Here is a 13,661-nt window from a genome sequence, read left to right as displayed (position 1 = left end):
GTAAAATTTAAACAAAAATTGTCTAAAGAAGGTTATTTTTATAACTTGTAACAATTGTTACAGCCTTAAATAAATTCTCAAAAATATGAAAAAATCACTAATATTTTTTTAATATGATGGACTAATTTTTAAAATTATTTTTATCCCTAGGTTATATAGTAAAAAAGTGAGTTCCGTTGTAATACTTTATTTATATGTATTTTTATTATTTCATGTGATATTCTTCTTTTAATTCAATTTGAACAAACATATACAAACTTTAGTCAGGAAATATAACCATTGCAAATATTTTTTATTTATAGGATACTAATAAAATATAGATGAGTGAAATTTAGAAAGTGACATTTAGAAAATCGGTTGGAGCGCGTGAAAAAATAGAGAGAAAATTTTCTAGAGAGCCTCTCTTTATGGAGATATAGGGAGAGAATTTTAGGAGTCAATTAAAGATGCTCTTAGCATCGTCCTCGGTGGCTGCTGCTGCCACATGGTAATTAGTGTATTAGGTGCTGCTACAGTACAGAGCCATTTCTCGTGTCGGATGAAAGGTTAAGAAGAGAGTGACACACCAGTTAAGGGAGATTTGCATAAATGCACTCCACTCCAATTAATTGTGTTTCGCTAAAAGATGAAAGGTTAAGAAGAGAGTGACACACCAGTTAAGGGAGATTTGCATAAATGCACTCCACTTCAATTAATTGTGTTTCGCTAAAATGATACAATAATCTATATGTCATTGACACAGGTGATCTCATATGCCATTGACAGAGGAGTAACATTTTATTGAAGCACCCATTAATTAGAGTGCACTTTAACAATTTTCCCCACCAGCTAATGCTTGTTGTAGAGCAGGTAGAGCTACCGGCAGTCCTATACCAGCTGTACCACTACCAGGTCGTTAAAATGTTGGCCTTAGCAAAAACTTGCAAGTAATGATTCAGTTTTGTTGTGTTGCTGTTATTATCGGTAGATGCATCAACTAGTGCTTCATCAGCTCACCGTACGATTAGGAAGCCGAGGCTTAAAGCTTGTGCCTCGAGTCCTGACCTTTTGCAATTCCTTAGCTGTTTTCCTAACTTGTAGGGTGCATCTGAAGTACGTCATCGCAGTGTTGCAAAGCCAGACTTGCGCAATGATGTGTTCATTTTGTTGATTACAAATGATTCTATTCGTACTGTTTGGACTGGACATTGTTACATGATTTTTTTTGTCACATGGACAAAAAAAGTGTATCTAGGAATCATGTTCAGGTAATGAAACTGGTAAAGAGTCTCTGTACGAGCGACAATAAATTTTTCTTTAGGAATGGAGACAATCAATTGGATTCCTGAAAGTGTATGTGTGTGACTATTCCAACTTTTTTTTTGAAATGCAAATACCCATACAAGTTATATAGTTACATTTACATTTATCACCAACGAGATTAAACCCTTTACAAAATCCCTAACATAATATCATGTTAATATATTTATCATGATAAAACATCAAATGATCAATATAGACCGATGACATAAATAGAAGATGATTAGAGAGGGTGTAACTATATATTATAGCTCGCCAAACTTCTCATTTGGTCAAAGAAGGTGATTAGAGAGGGTGTAACTATATGTTATAGCTCATCAAACTTCTCATTTGGTCAGATTTATGGAGAAAATTACAACAGCACATTTGATTAAGTGGATTTAAGTGGTGGTTAGACCATATCCCATCCCTACCTTTTCATATGTGTAGTCTAGGTGAGCTTTTGATGTCACATCACAACAAATATATTAACATGTTATATTTTGCTGGAAATTTATATGATCCCTTTAAATCCATTCGATAATGTCTCGTTACCAATGGTAATTTAAAGCCGAAGGGTAGTTTAGTTTTATAAACACAGCTAGTGTTTTTTAGTAGACCCTCGAAATACAAGTTGTAATATTTGACTCACGTAGAGACTCACATCATACGCATATACTCACCCACACACAACTCATTAAGCGCAAGCTAAGATTTACTGTTTATACTCATGTGCTTACTTTGAAGAGATGATCTCAGACTGTAGCACCTAATGAGAACCTTCTTTAAGACCACGCTCAAGGGATTCCCCTCGCAGACGAAATTTCCGTCGTGAAAGGATTTTCGTTTCCTTCAACGCTCCAACGGTTTCCTTTCATGACGGGATTTCTAGGTTATTCCTCTCAGGATGGAATTCTCTCTCATTTCCCTTCGCAATTCCCTCAAAGAGAAGCTGTTGGAGATAAGAGAAAATAAAGTAAATGGGAATGAGAAAAAAATAAAAAAAGAATGGAATGGAGAGAATATAGTTAGGATGATATTAGACACCAGCGCTGATCCCAGAGATAGAACGCTGGTGGGCAGCGTAGCCACCCGCACCACTTGGCAAACGAGCTGCGGCTCGTTCTCAACTTTGCCAAAAACCCAATTTCCCAGTACCGGGGGATTTGCCCAGTTGCACGGCCCATATTCTCTACGGTTCGCAAGTAACCCGCGGCCGCCACCGCCACCGCCGCCATGGCGCCTCGGGAGCTGCTCTCCCGCCTGCGCCTCGCTCCTCTCCTCCACGACGGCCACCACCTGCGCCGCTTTCTTTCCGCCGCCACCCCACCACCAGACGAGTCGACTCCCGGTGCACCGCCGCCGCCCTCCAACTCGAGGCTCTTCGTTGCCGGTATTTCCCCCGCTTCCCGTTCCTTCTCCCTCCCAATCCCTGTTTGCGTCATAGCTCTCACCTTCGTCTTGCTTTCCCGGAGCGCGCGCAGGGTTGTCGTGGTCCGTGGACGAGCGCTCCCTCACGGACGCCTTCTCATCCTTCGGCACCGTCACCGAAGGTACGAAACAAAATCGCAATTCGAATGGTTGTTACTTAGTAACTTAGAGATGTTCAATTTGGGTGTGGTTAATGACCTCTCAGTGGTGGGTTTTTTGGGGGCGGTTCGAACTCAGATGGTGCGCGCGGTAGATGTTCGATGAAATGCCGCGGAGGCCATGAGCGCCTTAATCGCGCCAAGCCCCGTGAGCTGTTTGACGAAATGCCTGTTAGGGACGTGGTCGCCTGTTCGTCGGTGATCTATCGGAACGTGAGGAGTGGGTCACTACACGAGGCAGTGAGGCTATTTGTCGGCATGATGAAGGCTGGGGTGTGCCCAAACTCTTTCACCTTGGTTGGCATGTTGCTTGCGGCGGCTGGCCTGGTTGACGGAGTGCTTGCCGGGTGCATCCATGGATGGGCTGTGAAGAGTCGATTGGAACCCAATGCTTTTGTCGCAACCACGCTGGTTGATGCATATGCGAAATGCTGTTACCCCATGAAAGCATGGGCGTTTCTCAGTGAAATGAGGGATCCCAGTGTAGTTTCCTGGAATGCGATGATCTCGGGGTTTGTGCACAATGATTTGTTTGAGGAAGCGTTGCTGGTGTTTAAAAGGTTGTGTTATTATTTTGGACCAGTTTGTAGTGTTGTGACCATGATTACTGTTGCTCAAGCTTATGCTGGTTGTGGTGACCTTGGACTGTGCGAGAGTGCACATGCTTATGCGGTCAAGATCGGGCTTGACTTGAGTGTCTCGGTGGTAAGGATGGCAATCGGGTACGGCAGGTATGGGTAGTGCTCACCCATACCCGTACCTGCTGTTTTTTACCCACCCGCGGGTATACCCACGAACGCCCGCGAGTGAGGAGCCGGCCCCAAACCCATTACCTACGGGTATACCCGTTTACTCGTGGGGTGGCGCGGTGATGTGGCGTGACAGACCGGCGTGGCGGCGGCAGCGGCGAGACAGGGTGGTGGGGTGGGCCGGGGCAGGGTGGGGCGACGTGGCGGGGTGGCGTGGGGTGCCAGCGGCAAGACAGGGCGGGCCGAGGCGGTGCGACGTGGGGCAGCGGCAGCGAGACGGAGTGGACTAGGGCGGGGTATTTATATGATGTAGAATGTTAGGGTTTGGAGGTGAGATATTTATACGGTGGGTATACGGGCTCTACGGGTATGGGTATGCCTTACCTGTACCCGTACCTATTTACCCATCGGGTAGTATTTTTTACCCACGAACATACCCGTGGGTACCATTTGCTACCCATACCCTACCCTATTCGGGTATTTACCCATAGGTAAACGGGATAAATTGCCATCCCTACTTGGTGGCGAACTTGATACTTGGCATGTACTTTAGTTTCCGTGATCTTGAAATTGGTAGGGAGATTTTTAGGAAAGTTGTTGTTAGTTATGTTGTTACATGGATGATGATGATGACATTCCTTCTTGATCAGGCACATGGTGAAGTTATACGTGCTTTTGTTTAGATGAGGTCAAATGGCATAGTGCCCGATAGGATACCAATGGTCATTTTGGTTCAAGCTTGTGCACTGTTGGGTGATGGAAGGAGAAGAAAATTGGTTCATAACCAAATGGTCATTGGTGGGTTTAGTAGAGAGCTTACCGCAGAAAATTCGTTGATCACAATGTATTCCAAATGTGAGGATTTAAGATCTGCTAGAATGTTGTTTGATGGGACAAGGGAGAAGAGTTTTGTTTCATGGACTGCAATGGTGTCCGGGTATTTAGGAAATGGAAAAGCTCTAGAGGGGATGCATATTTTTGATAAGATGAGGCGTGAAGGTATGTTTGTGATTGATTCTGCGACACTGGTCAGCTTATTGGTTGCTTGCTATGAGATTGCTAAGTTTGAGCTATGTGTTCAACTTCATGGGTATAGCTGCCAGTCAGGTTTGTATCTGTATAAACATGTCCTTAATATACCCTCATGGCAGTTTATGGTAAGTGTGGATATGTCAGTTTAGCCCATAAAGTGTTTGATGAGATGATTTCTCGAGATGTTGTCACATGGAATACTATGATATTATCCTATGGTATAAATGGCCAAGGAGAGCAAGCAATGGCACTAAATGAGATGGAGGAATCTAGTGAAGAGCGGGACAGTGTAACATATTTGAACGCACTGCTGGCATGCAGCCATTCTGGACCGATTGATGATGGGTTGATCATCTTTAGGAGAATGATTAATGAGAAGCGCATAAATCCATGTCAGGAGCACATCGGATGCCTAGTAGATATGTTGGCAAGAGCTGGCCGCTTGGATGAAGCAGCAGAAGTGGTAAGTTTGACTCACAAAGAGGGACCCAATGCTTGGAAGGCTTTGATGGGAGGGGGTCATCTGCATAGTGACATGGAACTAACTAAAGTTGCTGCTGAGAAGGTGCTGAAGATGGACTCGTTTGATTATGGGCATGTGGTGTTACTTTCTAACACTTATGCATCGGCTGGAAAATATAGTGCTGCCGAATCAATCGGATCCTATTATTCAAAACAAACTAAAAACTAAAAAGAAAAACTCTAGGGCTTAGCTCCATTGAGGTCATGCCATCCAGCACAAAGTAGCAACTTCTCTCAATGGAAGGGAAAAGATATATCAGGCAATTACTATCCACTATCTGAAGCTATTGGGATCTATTTTAGGCATGAGCGATGGAGTTTTGCTCTGTCAGATGGACAAGTCCCATGTGGATAAAAGAGACACATCAAACATGAGGTTTCAAATGGAGCAGTTGACACAATAGAGAATTGCCTTGGTCCTTGGGTTGTGACAAACTAACAATTTTTCATCTATTCTAGCATGGTTGATTCAGGAGCCTTGCGTCATGTGAATATGGAGTTTATCTGATGGTATTCTGACCTAATAGGAGACTTTTTAAGTACACCATCATATCCATTACCTTCGTCGTTTTGTTTTTTCTGACTGCAATTGCCTTGGAGTTTTATCTGTTTTTTAAACTTGGAGGTGCAACAGTACTAATCACTGAGACCTGATCTGTATCGATACCATCCTCACTATTCTAACCAAACTTGGAATACATGCACTTGTTGAATTGCGAACATGGTTACAGTATATGGTTCATACTTCATTGCAAAGTGTTAGTACAAGGCCTGAGATATTATCTACCTGAAGTACTTGACTTTTGAACAATATATTAGGGTGCAGCTCATACATATGACCATGTAACTTGTGACATACAAGTGGTGCCTAGGCAATCGTAAAAAGATAAGGTGAATATTACTAGAAGTATTTGATGAGATTTGTCGCTCATATGTGTATCCAATAGATCAGGTTTAGTGCTAGTGTGCAAGTATTTATGCCACAGATTGCATCTTATTTGTCAGTCCCTATTTATCAACCCCTTTTAAGTTTTAACTTGGGTGTGTGTTCATGAACTAACCGTGTATCCTTTTCTTTTAAAGTTGATAGCATCAATGCATTATGCATATTGCTTTGCTACTAGCCTTCAAATCCAATAGTGACCAAATGTTGACACTAAAATAGCTACACTTAAGAACCATAATATTACTCCATAGATAGCTATCAACACTCTTGTACCACAAATAAACATTTGAGGGCCCTCTATGCCATGCCTGTATGTAGTCTGGTTTGTGCACATGCATTCTTGTCAATGGCTATTGTTTCTCTTTGTTGCAATTCTTCTGTGGTATGTGATTGTGGGTTAACCTAGCGCAAGGGTTTACTCTTCAAGATAACATGTCAATGTTCATATTACTGTAAAACCAATGGGTAGAGTTATCAGTGTTTACCTGGTATCAAGATAGTGTGATAAGAGATGGATTTTTTACTTTTGTCCTATTTGTCCCACAAACTTGTAGCTATTTTTACATTTGTTAGGTTTAAACAATTTAGCAAAGTTATATGGGGACTTTTGGCTTTTGCAGTTAAAATAATGTATGACAAAAACTCTGGAAGGTCAAGAGGCTTTGGATTTGTTCACTTCTCAAATGATCACGAGGCTAAGTATGCCAAGGTTGCTATGGATGGAAAGGTATAGCTCTAAATGCTATGTCAACTATCGCAGAAAAAAATCGAGCGAATGAATTGATCGCTGATAATTCTACAGGTAATGCTAGGGCGGCTATTGCGGATAAATTTTGCTCTGGACAAAGTCCGTGGTGCACCAATTATTGTTCCTCGACCTTCTACGGTGGGGAAAATTTAGCAGCTGACGTATTCATTCCCTTCCCACAAACAGAAATGTGCTTGCTATTAACTTAATGTTCTAAGGAAATATTGGTTTTTACTGACTTCTTTGGCATTTGCATATCTAAAATATCTTTCAAAGTCAAATGAAATTAAAACCAATCTATGTAAATTGTAACGAATTGGATTTTTGAGTTATATTGGCTCTTGTCCCTTGTTCGTTATTGACCCTCAATTTAGACATCATTTAAGCTGATCTGCTTGTATTGTCCCAATCGCAGTTCTAGAAGCTAGCTTGAGCGAGATTACTGCTGAGAGCGTTAACAACTGGTTGGGAATACTGTACTGAGCCGGGCTATTTTTGTATTTAGAGAAATGAAATTATTTGATGGCCAAACAGCTGTTGACTAGCCAAACGAGCTGCTTGCTGTCCTATATCCTCTCTTTCGAGTTTCTTTCTGCTTTATTTACGAGAGAGATCTACTTGCATTATGCAGTTAGGCATATGATAAAGCACCCATACTGTGCGAACTCACCTAAAATAATTAGTGAAATCCGAAACCTGATATAACTTGGCAATTTACTTCTTCACATGGTAACACTATCAGGTTACATGTTAATGGAGCTGACTGGTTTGCCCAACTACTTCCTGTAACTGGCTAGTTACGATTAGTTGTGTGAACCTTGGTCCTAACTACTATCACAATCTTCAGGTAATCTAACTGTTATATGCAGGAAAGTCTGTAAAGAAATTACTGTATGGCCTGTGTTTACATGTAACACATACTACACACATCCTTAGCTTCTACTCAAATACAAAAGACTTCAATAATTTATATAAACTATCACACACATCATCGAAATTACCCTTGAAATATTTATTTGCTAGGTGCATCTGTCTCAATGTTGATCTCTGCAGCTGCCTCTTCCTTGGCATGAATTTGGATGGACTCTTCAGCATGGAGCGACATGGCCTTATACTGATAGTAGTGGGAGCATATAAGGAAGTAGAAAAGGTTCAGTACTCCCAGGATGGCAATAAAATAGTAGTAGTAGTCAAGTTTCCCACTGTTAATATTGTCTGTTAACCAGCTTGTGTGACCATGTCTGGTGGTAACCTTTCTTGTGATGTTTACCAGCCCAATACTCAAGTAGTTTGCTCCAGCTAAAGTAGAGAATAATAGGGCTCCGGCTAGGGCTTGCATATGCTCTGGAAACTGCGTATTGTAGAATTCTATTTGTCCAACCGCATTGAAGGCCTCAGCAATACCCATTAAAACCAGTTGAGGTGCAAGCCACAAGACTGTCAGAGGTGATATCCCTCCATTAGATAAAGCTGAGTTCCTTCTTTTACATTCAACAAGTCCTGCTACCACCATAGAAATGGTAGAAACCACTAATCCTACACCCTGTCTCTGTAGAAGTGTAATTCCACCTTCCAGCCCTGTGTATTGTCTAGCAATAGGTACTATAATTCGGTCATAAATGGGGATGAACACAATTAGGGCGATGAGTGATATGGATATAACAGAGCCTGATGGAATTTCGAAGTGTGGCCCAAGGTGACAGTCCATAGTAAACGTTTGCAATATTATAAAAGTGAATTGCTGAGCCATTGCAAGGAAGCATATGATGCCAGAAAAAAAAATAGGCACAATTCTTATCAAACATTTGACTTCCTCTATTTGCTGGATACTGCAAAGTTTCCATGGGATTCTTGCAGAACCATCATCATTTATATCACCGCCCCTCATAATTGCACCTTTGTTCAGAAACCTGAGGATGAAGGGTTTGAAACGCATCATCAGACAATCCTAGCATGTCTTTGATGTTACTTTTCACTTCATTCAAGAATGTATAGCCTACTCACTACACATCCTTGCTTGCATAGAGCATCATCTAATATAATGTCTAGTTGCCCTGTATGTTATTTGCCTGTAAACAGATATCATAGTGGTTTTGTGTCAATCGAACAGAATGCTCATGCAATTTGGATATACATAATCTGTATGGGTGAAACATCCTGCTCTTCAAGTATTCCAGCTTGTTAGAGCTAGTGAATAAACATTAGGTAATATGGTTTGATTAATCATTGAAAATTAATTCGCTTGGGAGAATCAGGTTGCTTTTGGAAATATCTCAGTATGAACATATTTTCAGATCCTTCATTTTGGCTAGTTCTAATAGTGGGTTTTCTTACTGATGTGATAGAGCTAGTGAAGTGGGGCGGTATATATGTTACCTCTTACCTGAATTGCGAAGTAAGTGGCAGTCTGAAAATAAGGTTGCCCCTTGTGGGAGAGTTGTAGAGCATCAACTCTTGTTGATTTATATCATGTGGACATGGAAGCTTGAGTCTTCTCTTTTTAAATGATGCCACTAAAACTTGCAAAATTCCAGAGAAGATGCTGCCCTCTGGTGGTACATGGACATAGAGTCTGGTACCGGCATAGAAGATGATAATTGCCAGAAACATGAAGAATGTGGGTATGCCAAATCCTATTGCCCAGCTGATGTTCTGGATGTAGATGAGAATAGTCGTAGAAAACACCAGGGCAACAGTACTTGTGCCATAGTACCAGTTATAATAGCTGTTTAGGCTCTTTCGACTTTCTTCATCGGTCTTATCAAATTGGTCTACTCCAAACGGCAAGCTGCAGGGCCGGATCGCTCCACCACCGATAGTTAGGAGCCCTAGGGAAAGGTATAGCACACTCATCTGGAGCGTTGATGGACTAGTGCAATGTCCACCTAATTGGGATGTTTGGTTGCAGATTGGCGGTTTGAGAGCTGGAAGTGACGCAGACAAAGTCATTCCCAGCATCCCCTGTTTTGTAGGAAATAAATACACAGATTAGAAAAATGCTCATCTCGACGAACTATGAACTCTGAAGCAACACAGTTCCATGAACTTTTGATATTTGCAAGCATTTTGAGAAAATCTAGTACAGTTGTGATGTCCATGATTTTTTTAAGCTTGTGTCGGGTTCTCTATCAAGGAAGTCCAATGTAACTAGATTATGCATTCTAACCTAAAAGTGTTGAGTTACGTGTCATGATTATTTGTAGTTAAGCTACATGAAGCACTGTAGACTGCATGGTGTAGCTGTAGCATGATCTTAATGGGAAGTATGGTCATCTGGACTGTGATTCCTTACAACAGCTTGAACCAGTAAAAAAAATATTTCCTGGGATATAAAGTTTTGTGAATTAATAAGCTGATATCAAGCTTTGCCTTGGATCTTTGCACATGCCATTTCATCCATGAAGCACTCTTGATTATTTCATTCGTTTGATGGAGCCTGAGACTAACAACAACTGATCTTACATTTCCTTTTGTGTTGAAGAGCAAGTGAAATGAAATTATGAGAGAAGCCTTGGTCGTGGCATGGACTGATGGACATACCAGGAGGCTTGCGAAGCACCCGTAGGCTAAGGTTTTGAACCTTCCCAAGTATGAATCGGAGATGAAGGCGCCTAGCAATGGCGCGAAGTTAAGCGTGGCGAAGAAGATGTTGGTTATGTTTGCTGCCTTCAGTTGCCCAATGTTGAAGCGTTTTACGAGGTACGTTGTCAAGTTTGCTGCCACTCCAAATGAGGCAGCCTTTTCAAATGTCTCGTTTGCTGCATACCAGAAGAGACAGCCATTCAGAATATACATAGATATCACTATGTAGCTACGAAGTGCAAGTTTTGCGCCTACTAAGAAGGAACTGTCATCTATTATATTATTATTTGAGTCTTAAAAAGAGTCACGTGTTCACTCTCAAGGTCATGAAAAAGGCAAAGATCATTTATTATTATAAACATCTAACAGTCTATATTAAATTAAATAGTTTATATTAAATATGATTAATATATAGCTAAATTTGGAATTAAAAATTATAAAAAATTAGTAGTTTAATTTACATACGGTTTGAGAAGCAAAATATCTGAATAAAGAGTCTAAATAAAATAAAATAATAATAATTTAATTGGGTTAGAATAGAAAAGAGAGTGATTCATATCAAATATAGTCATAGAAAAAAAGTCAAATTATTAAAAAAAATAAATATTTAATAAAGACTTCATGTAAAATATAATTAATCAATAGCTAAAATTCATAACAAAAAATAATGATTTTTTTTAAAAATCTTACTAAGACAATAGATTAAGTAGTATAGTGTAGCTCAATGTCGTCGTATCAAGTAAGACAAATTTATTTTGATTTTGTTTAGTTTGTCTACACCTGACGTGTAATTTTGGTATGTGATCAAAACGTATATGAATCGAACTAATACATATATATGATTCGGCTATAAGTTTAGAGCATAAATACTTCTCTTTCACTAATATAATTTTTATATGTTCTAATTTTATACATTTTGTAACTAAATGACACTAACCTCGTAAAAAAGCTAAAGAAACTAATTTTTAATCAAATATCATCGTGATAAAATATTACAGCGAAGGTAACCATGTAGCCATCTATTAGCGTGACCATCTTACTATCAGCCGCAATACGTGTGGTGGTTGGGTGAGTAGGATTTTTTTCCCAGTGCAATTCTGCGTAGAAAAAGGTGGTTATCCAACATGCGGAAAAGAAGGAAACTTCCTATCAAAAATGCTCACGCCGCGCGCACCTCAAAAGGAGAGGGAAAATAAAAGGAGATTTAAACCTTACAAAACACCAAGGAGACACCACACGCCTATGATGAAGATGGAAAGTAAATCTGATAGTACTACACTGAAGCGAACCTAGGATGAAGGGCATGGACTTCCACCCAAGCGGCTGCTTCTTCCTCCTGGCCACCACTTGCTCACTTGCACGGCTGCACTGCCTCACCTGGTCTCCCTCCTCTTCTGCGGCCATCTCTGGACGGAGCCTTCAGCTTGCGTCTGAATCAGTGGCGGTGTTTTGTGTTTCCTAGTCACCAGCATCGCTTATAAGCCGCGTAGGGAGGGACGATAGCCTTTTGTTTTGTTGCTTGGAGTGATGACGGAGGGACTGCGTCTGTTGTGCGAGGCAACGGGCGGCTGGGATCGTTCGGCTCTGGACGTGGTCGAGACGAAATGACGTTAGCTATCTCATCTTGGAGAAGGCTAGCAGCCTCGAATTAGATAGATGGTTGTAGCCGTCCATATGAAATGGTCAGTTTCTTTTGTGTTGGCCTTTAGTCAGTACTTCGGTGGAGGCAAAATTAAGTTATTTTTCGGGAAATAGTAGCGGAATCCCCTATTATGATAAATATATTAATATATATAGAGAGAAAAGAAAATTGTACAGAGGAGAACAATAAAAAGAGAAAAAAGAGCCGACTCTAAACGAAAAAAGAGAACCAGGAGGAAACAAGAAGCCTAAAATCTAAAGACATTCTGTTGGATTGTAAGAATAAGTCCTGAACCAAATTATCCTTCAAACCACTAAAGGAAGGAATGACCCATATGAAGATTAACTCATTTCTTTGTTTCCAAATATTTTAGATCGCAGTGATGAAACTTTTCATGAAGAAAGTCTAGCGGCACTCCCTTTTTGCCTTAAGAAGCATTGGAAAAAATTGAAGATTCTAGTCCCAGCTAATGTTGATGGACCTCCAGCATCCTGAGGCAAAAGAGCAATCGAAGAACAGGTGAAATATAATCTCTTCTACCCTACTATTGCAGAGCACACAGCTATAATCATTATCTTCAACTTTGAATCTTTTCCTCTTCGGAAGGTTTCTTGTTTTCAATCTATCCATAAGCAGAAGCCAAATCCAAGTAAATGGGACAGGGGACTGGATCCCCTTGAAAGGGAGATTGTAACACTTCTTTGCTTTGTAGAGATTTGAACTCCAGATGTAATGCCACTCATCTGTAAGTTGTTGATTGTTCTGAATGAAATCAACTTTTGCTGTCAAAACTGAAAATTCTTGGAATGCTTGCTCTAAGAGAGGAGTAATGAAAGTGATTGTGCACCGACATGTCTTGTCTGAAAGAAGCAATAGAGATGTTTTCATTCTTAGTATAGGAGAAGAGGCTTGGGAGTTGTTCCCTAATGATGGAAGAGTCTCATACGTCATTCCAGAGCAAGACAATATCTCTCAGTCCCACGTTGCAAGAAGTAATTCCCCTGAAGTGATCCACCGATTTAAGAATATCCTTCCACTAAAAGAATCTTTTGTTAAGCTCAAGGTGAGGGACCTGACCCTGTTGGTAATATGCCCCCCCCCCCCCCCACAAATCATGTGCACCCAGAGCAAGTCATTTTTATTATAGAACTTGTGCAAGTTCTTGATAAGAAGAGCTTCATTATGAATTCTAAGATTCACTACCCCAAACCCCCTTTTGTCATTGGCCTGCAAACTTTGTTCCAAGTTACTAGATCTTTTTTAGAAGAATTAAAATCAATCCATCTCCAAATACAATTCTTTTTGGCTCTGTTGATGATTTGGATTACAGTAGAAGGCAGTCTAAGGGTGCACATAGTATAAGTAAGAAGAGCATATAGAATGACTTAACCATTTTCAGGCACTCTGCCATAGTGAGGAAATTGGAGATGGCCAATAATCTTCTCTCAATTTTGTTCATTAGGGGCACATGATCCTCTACTCTTGGCTTGGTTATACCCAACGAAAGACCGAGGTAAGTAAATAGAGGAGAACCCATAGAGCAACTAAAGACTCTAGCCAAGAGAGAAGCCTT

The 13,661-nt window shown here is 40.6% G+C and overlaps 2 protein-coding genes and 1 pseudogene across 8 annotated transcripts; 2 read left to right on the top strand and 1 right to left on the bottom strand.

The window, feature by feature from the left end:
- Window positions 1-2,329: 2,329 nt before the first annotated feature.
- Window positions 2,330-12,934, top strand: LOC133927165 (glycine-rich RNA-binding protein 4, mitochondrial-like). 6 transcript variants are annotated; one of them, XR_009911275.1, is made up of 7 exons: window positions 2,333-2,671; window positions 2,763-2,831; window positions 6,737-6,843; window positions 6,919-7,002; window positions 10,346-10,563; window positions 12,462-12,607; window positions 12,695-12,934. XR_009911275.1 is itself a non-coding variant. In XM_062373483.1 (5 exons), the coding sequence occupies exons 1-5, from the start codon at window positions 2,515-2,517 to the stop codon at window positions 7,999-8,001; spliced, it is 462 nt and encodes a 153-aa protein (XP_062229467.1). In that variant the 5' UTR covers window positions 2,330-2,514; the 3' UTR covers window positions 8,002-10,192. The 6 variants fall into 6 exon arrangements, 4 of the variants coding, with proteins under 4 accessions (XP_062229467.1, XP_062229474.1, XP_062229497.1 ...); XR_009911274.1 differs by having other exon boundaries at window positions 12,462-12,934; XM_062373483.1 differs by lacking the exons at window positions 10,346-10,563; window positions 12,462-12,607; window positions 12,695-12,934 and adding an exon at window positions 7,957-10,192 and having other exon boundaries at window positions 2,330-2,671.
- LOC133927189 (pentatricopeptide repeat-containing protein DOT4, chloroplastic-like) lies at window positions 2,950-6,730 on the top strand (annotated as a pseudogene).
- On the bottom strand, window positions 7,629-12,193 carry LOC133927151 (protein NRT1/ PTR FAMILY 2.13-like). 2 transcript variants are annotated; one of them, XM_062373462.1, is made up of 4 exons: window positions 11,736-12,193; window positions 10,405-10,622; window positions 9,248-9,825; window positions 7,629-8,774 (listed from the first exon to the last, which is right to left on the bottom strand). In XM_062373462.1, exons 1-4 carry the CDS (start codon window positions 11,848-11,850, stop codon window positions 7,877-7,879), a joined length of 1,809 nt encoding a protein of 602 aa, XP_062229446.1. In that variant the 5' UTR covers window positions 11,851-12,193; the 3' UTR covers window positions 7,629-7,876. The 2 variants fall into 2 exon arrangements, with proteins under 2 accessions (XP_062229446.1, XP_062229453.1); XM_062373469.1 differs by lacking the exon at window positions 10,405-10,622 and having other exon boundaries at window positions 11,736-11,826.
- Window positions 12,935-13,661: the final 727 nt, after the last annotated feature.

The sequence above is a fragment of the Phragmites australis genome, chromosome 1 (genome assembly GCF_958298935.1).
Source record: "Phragmites australis chromosome 1, lpPhrAust1.1, whole genome shotgun sequence".
Lineage (NCBI taxonomy): Eukaryota > Viridiplantae > Streptophyta > Magnoliopsida > Poales > Poaceae > Phragmites > Phragmites australis.
The sequence above is the reverse complement of the archived record's forward strand: the minus strand, read 5'-3'. Positions and strand labels throughout refer to the sequence as shown.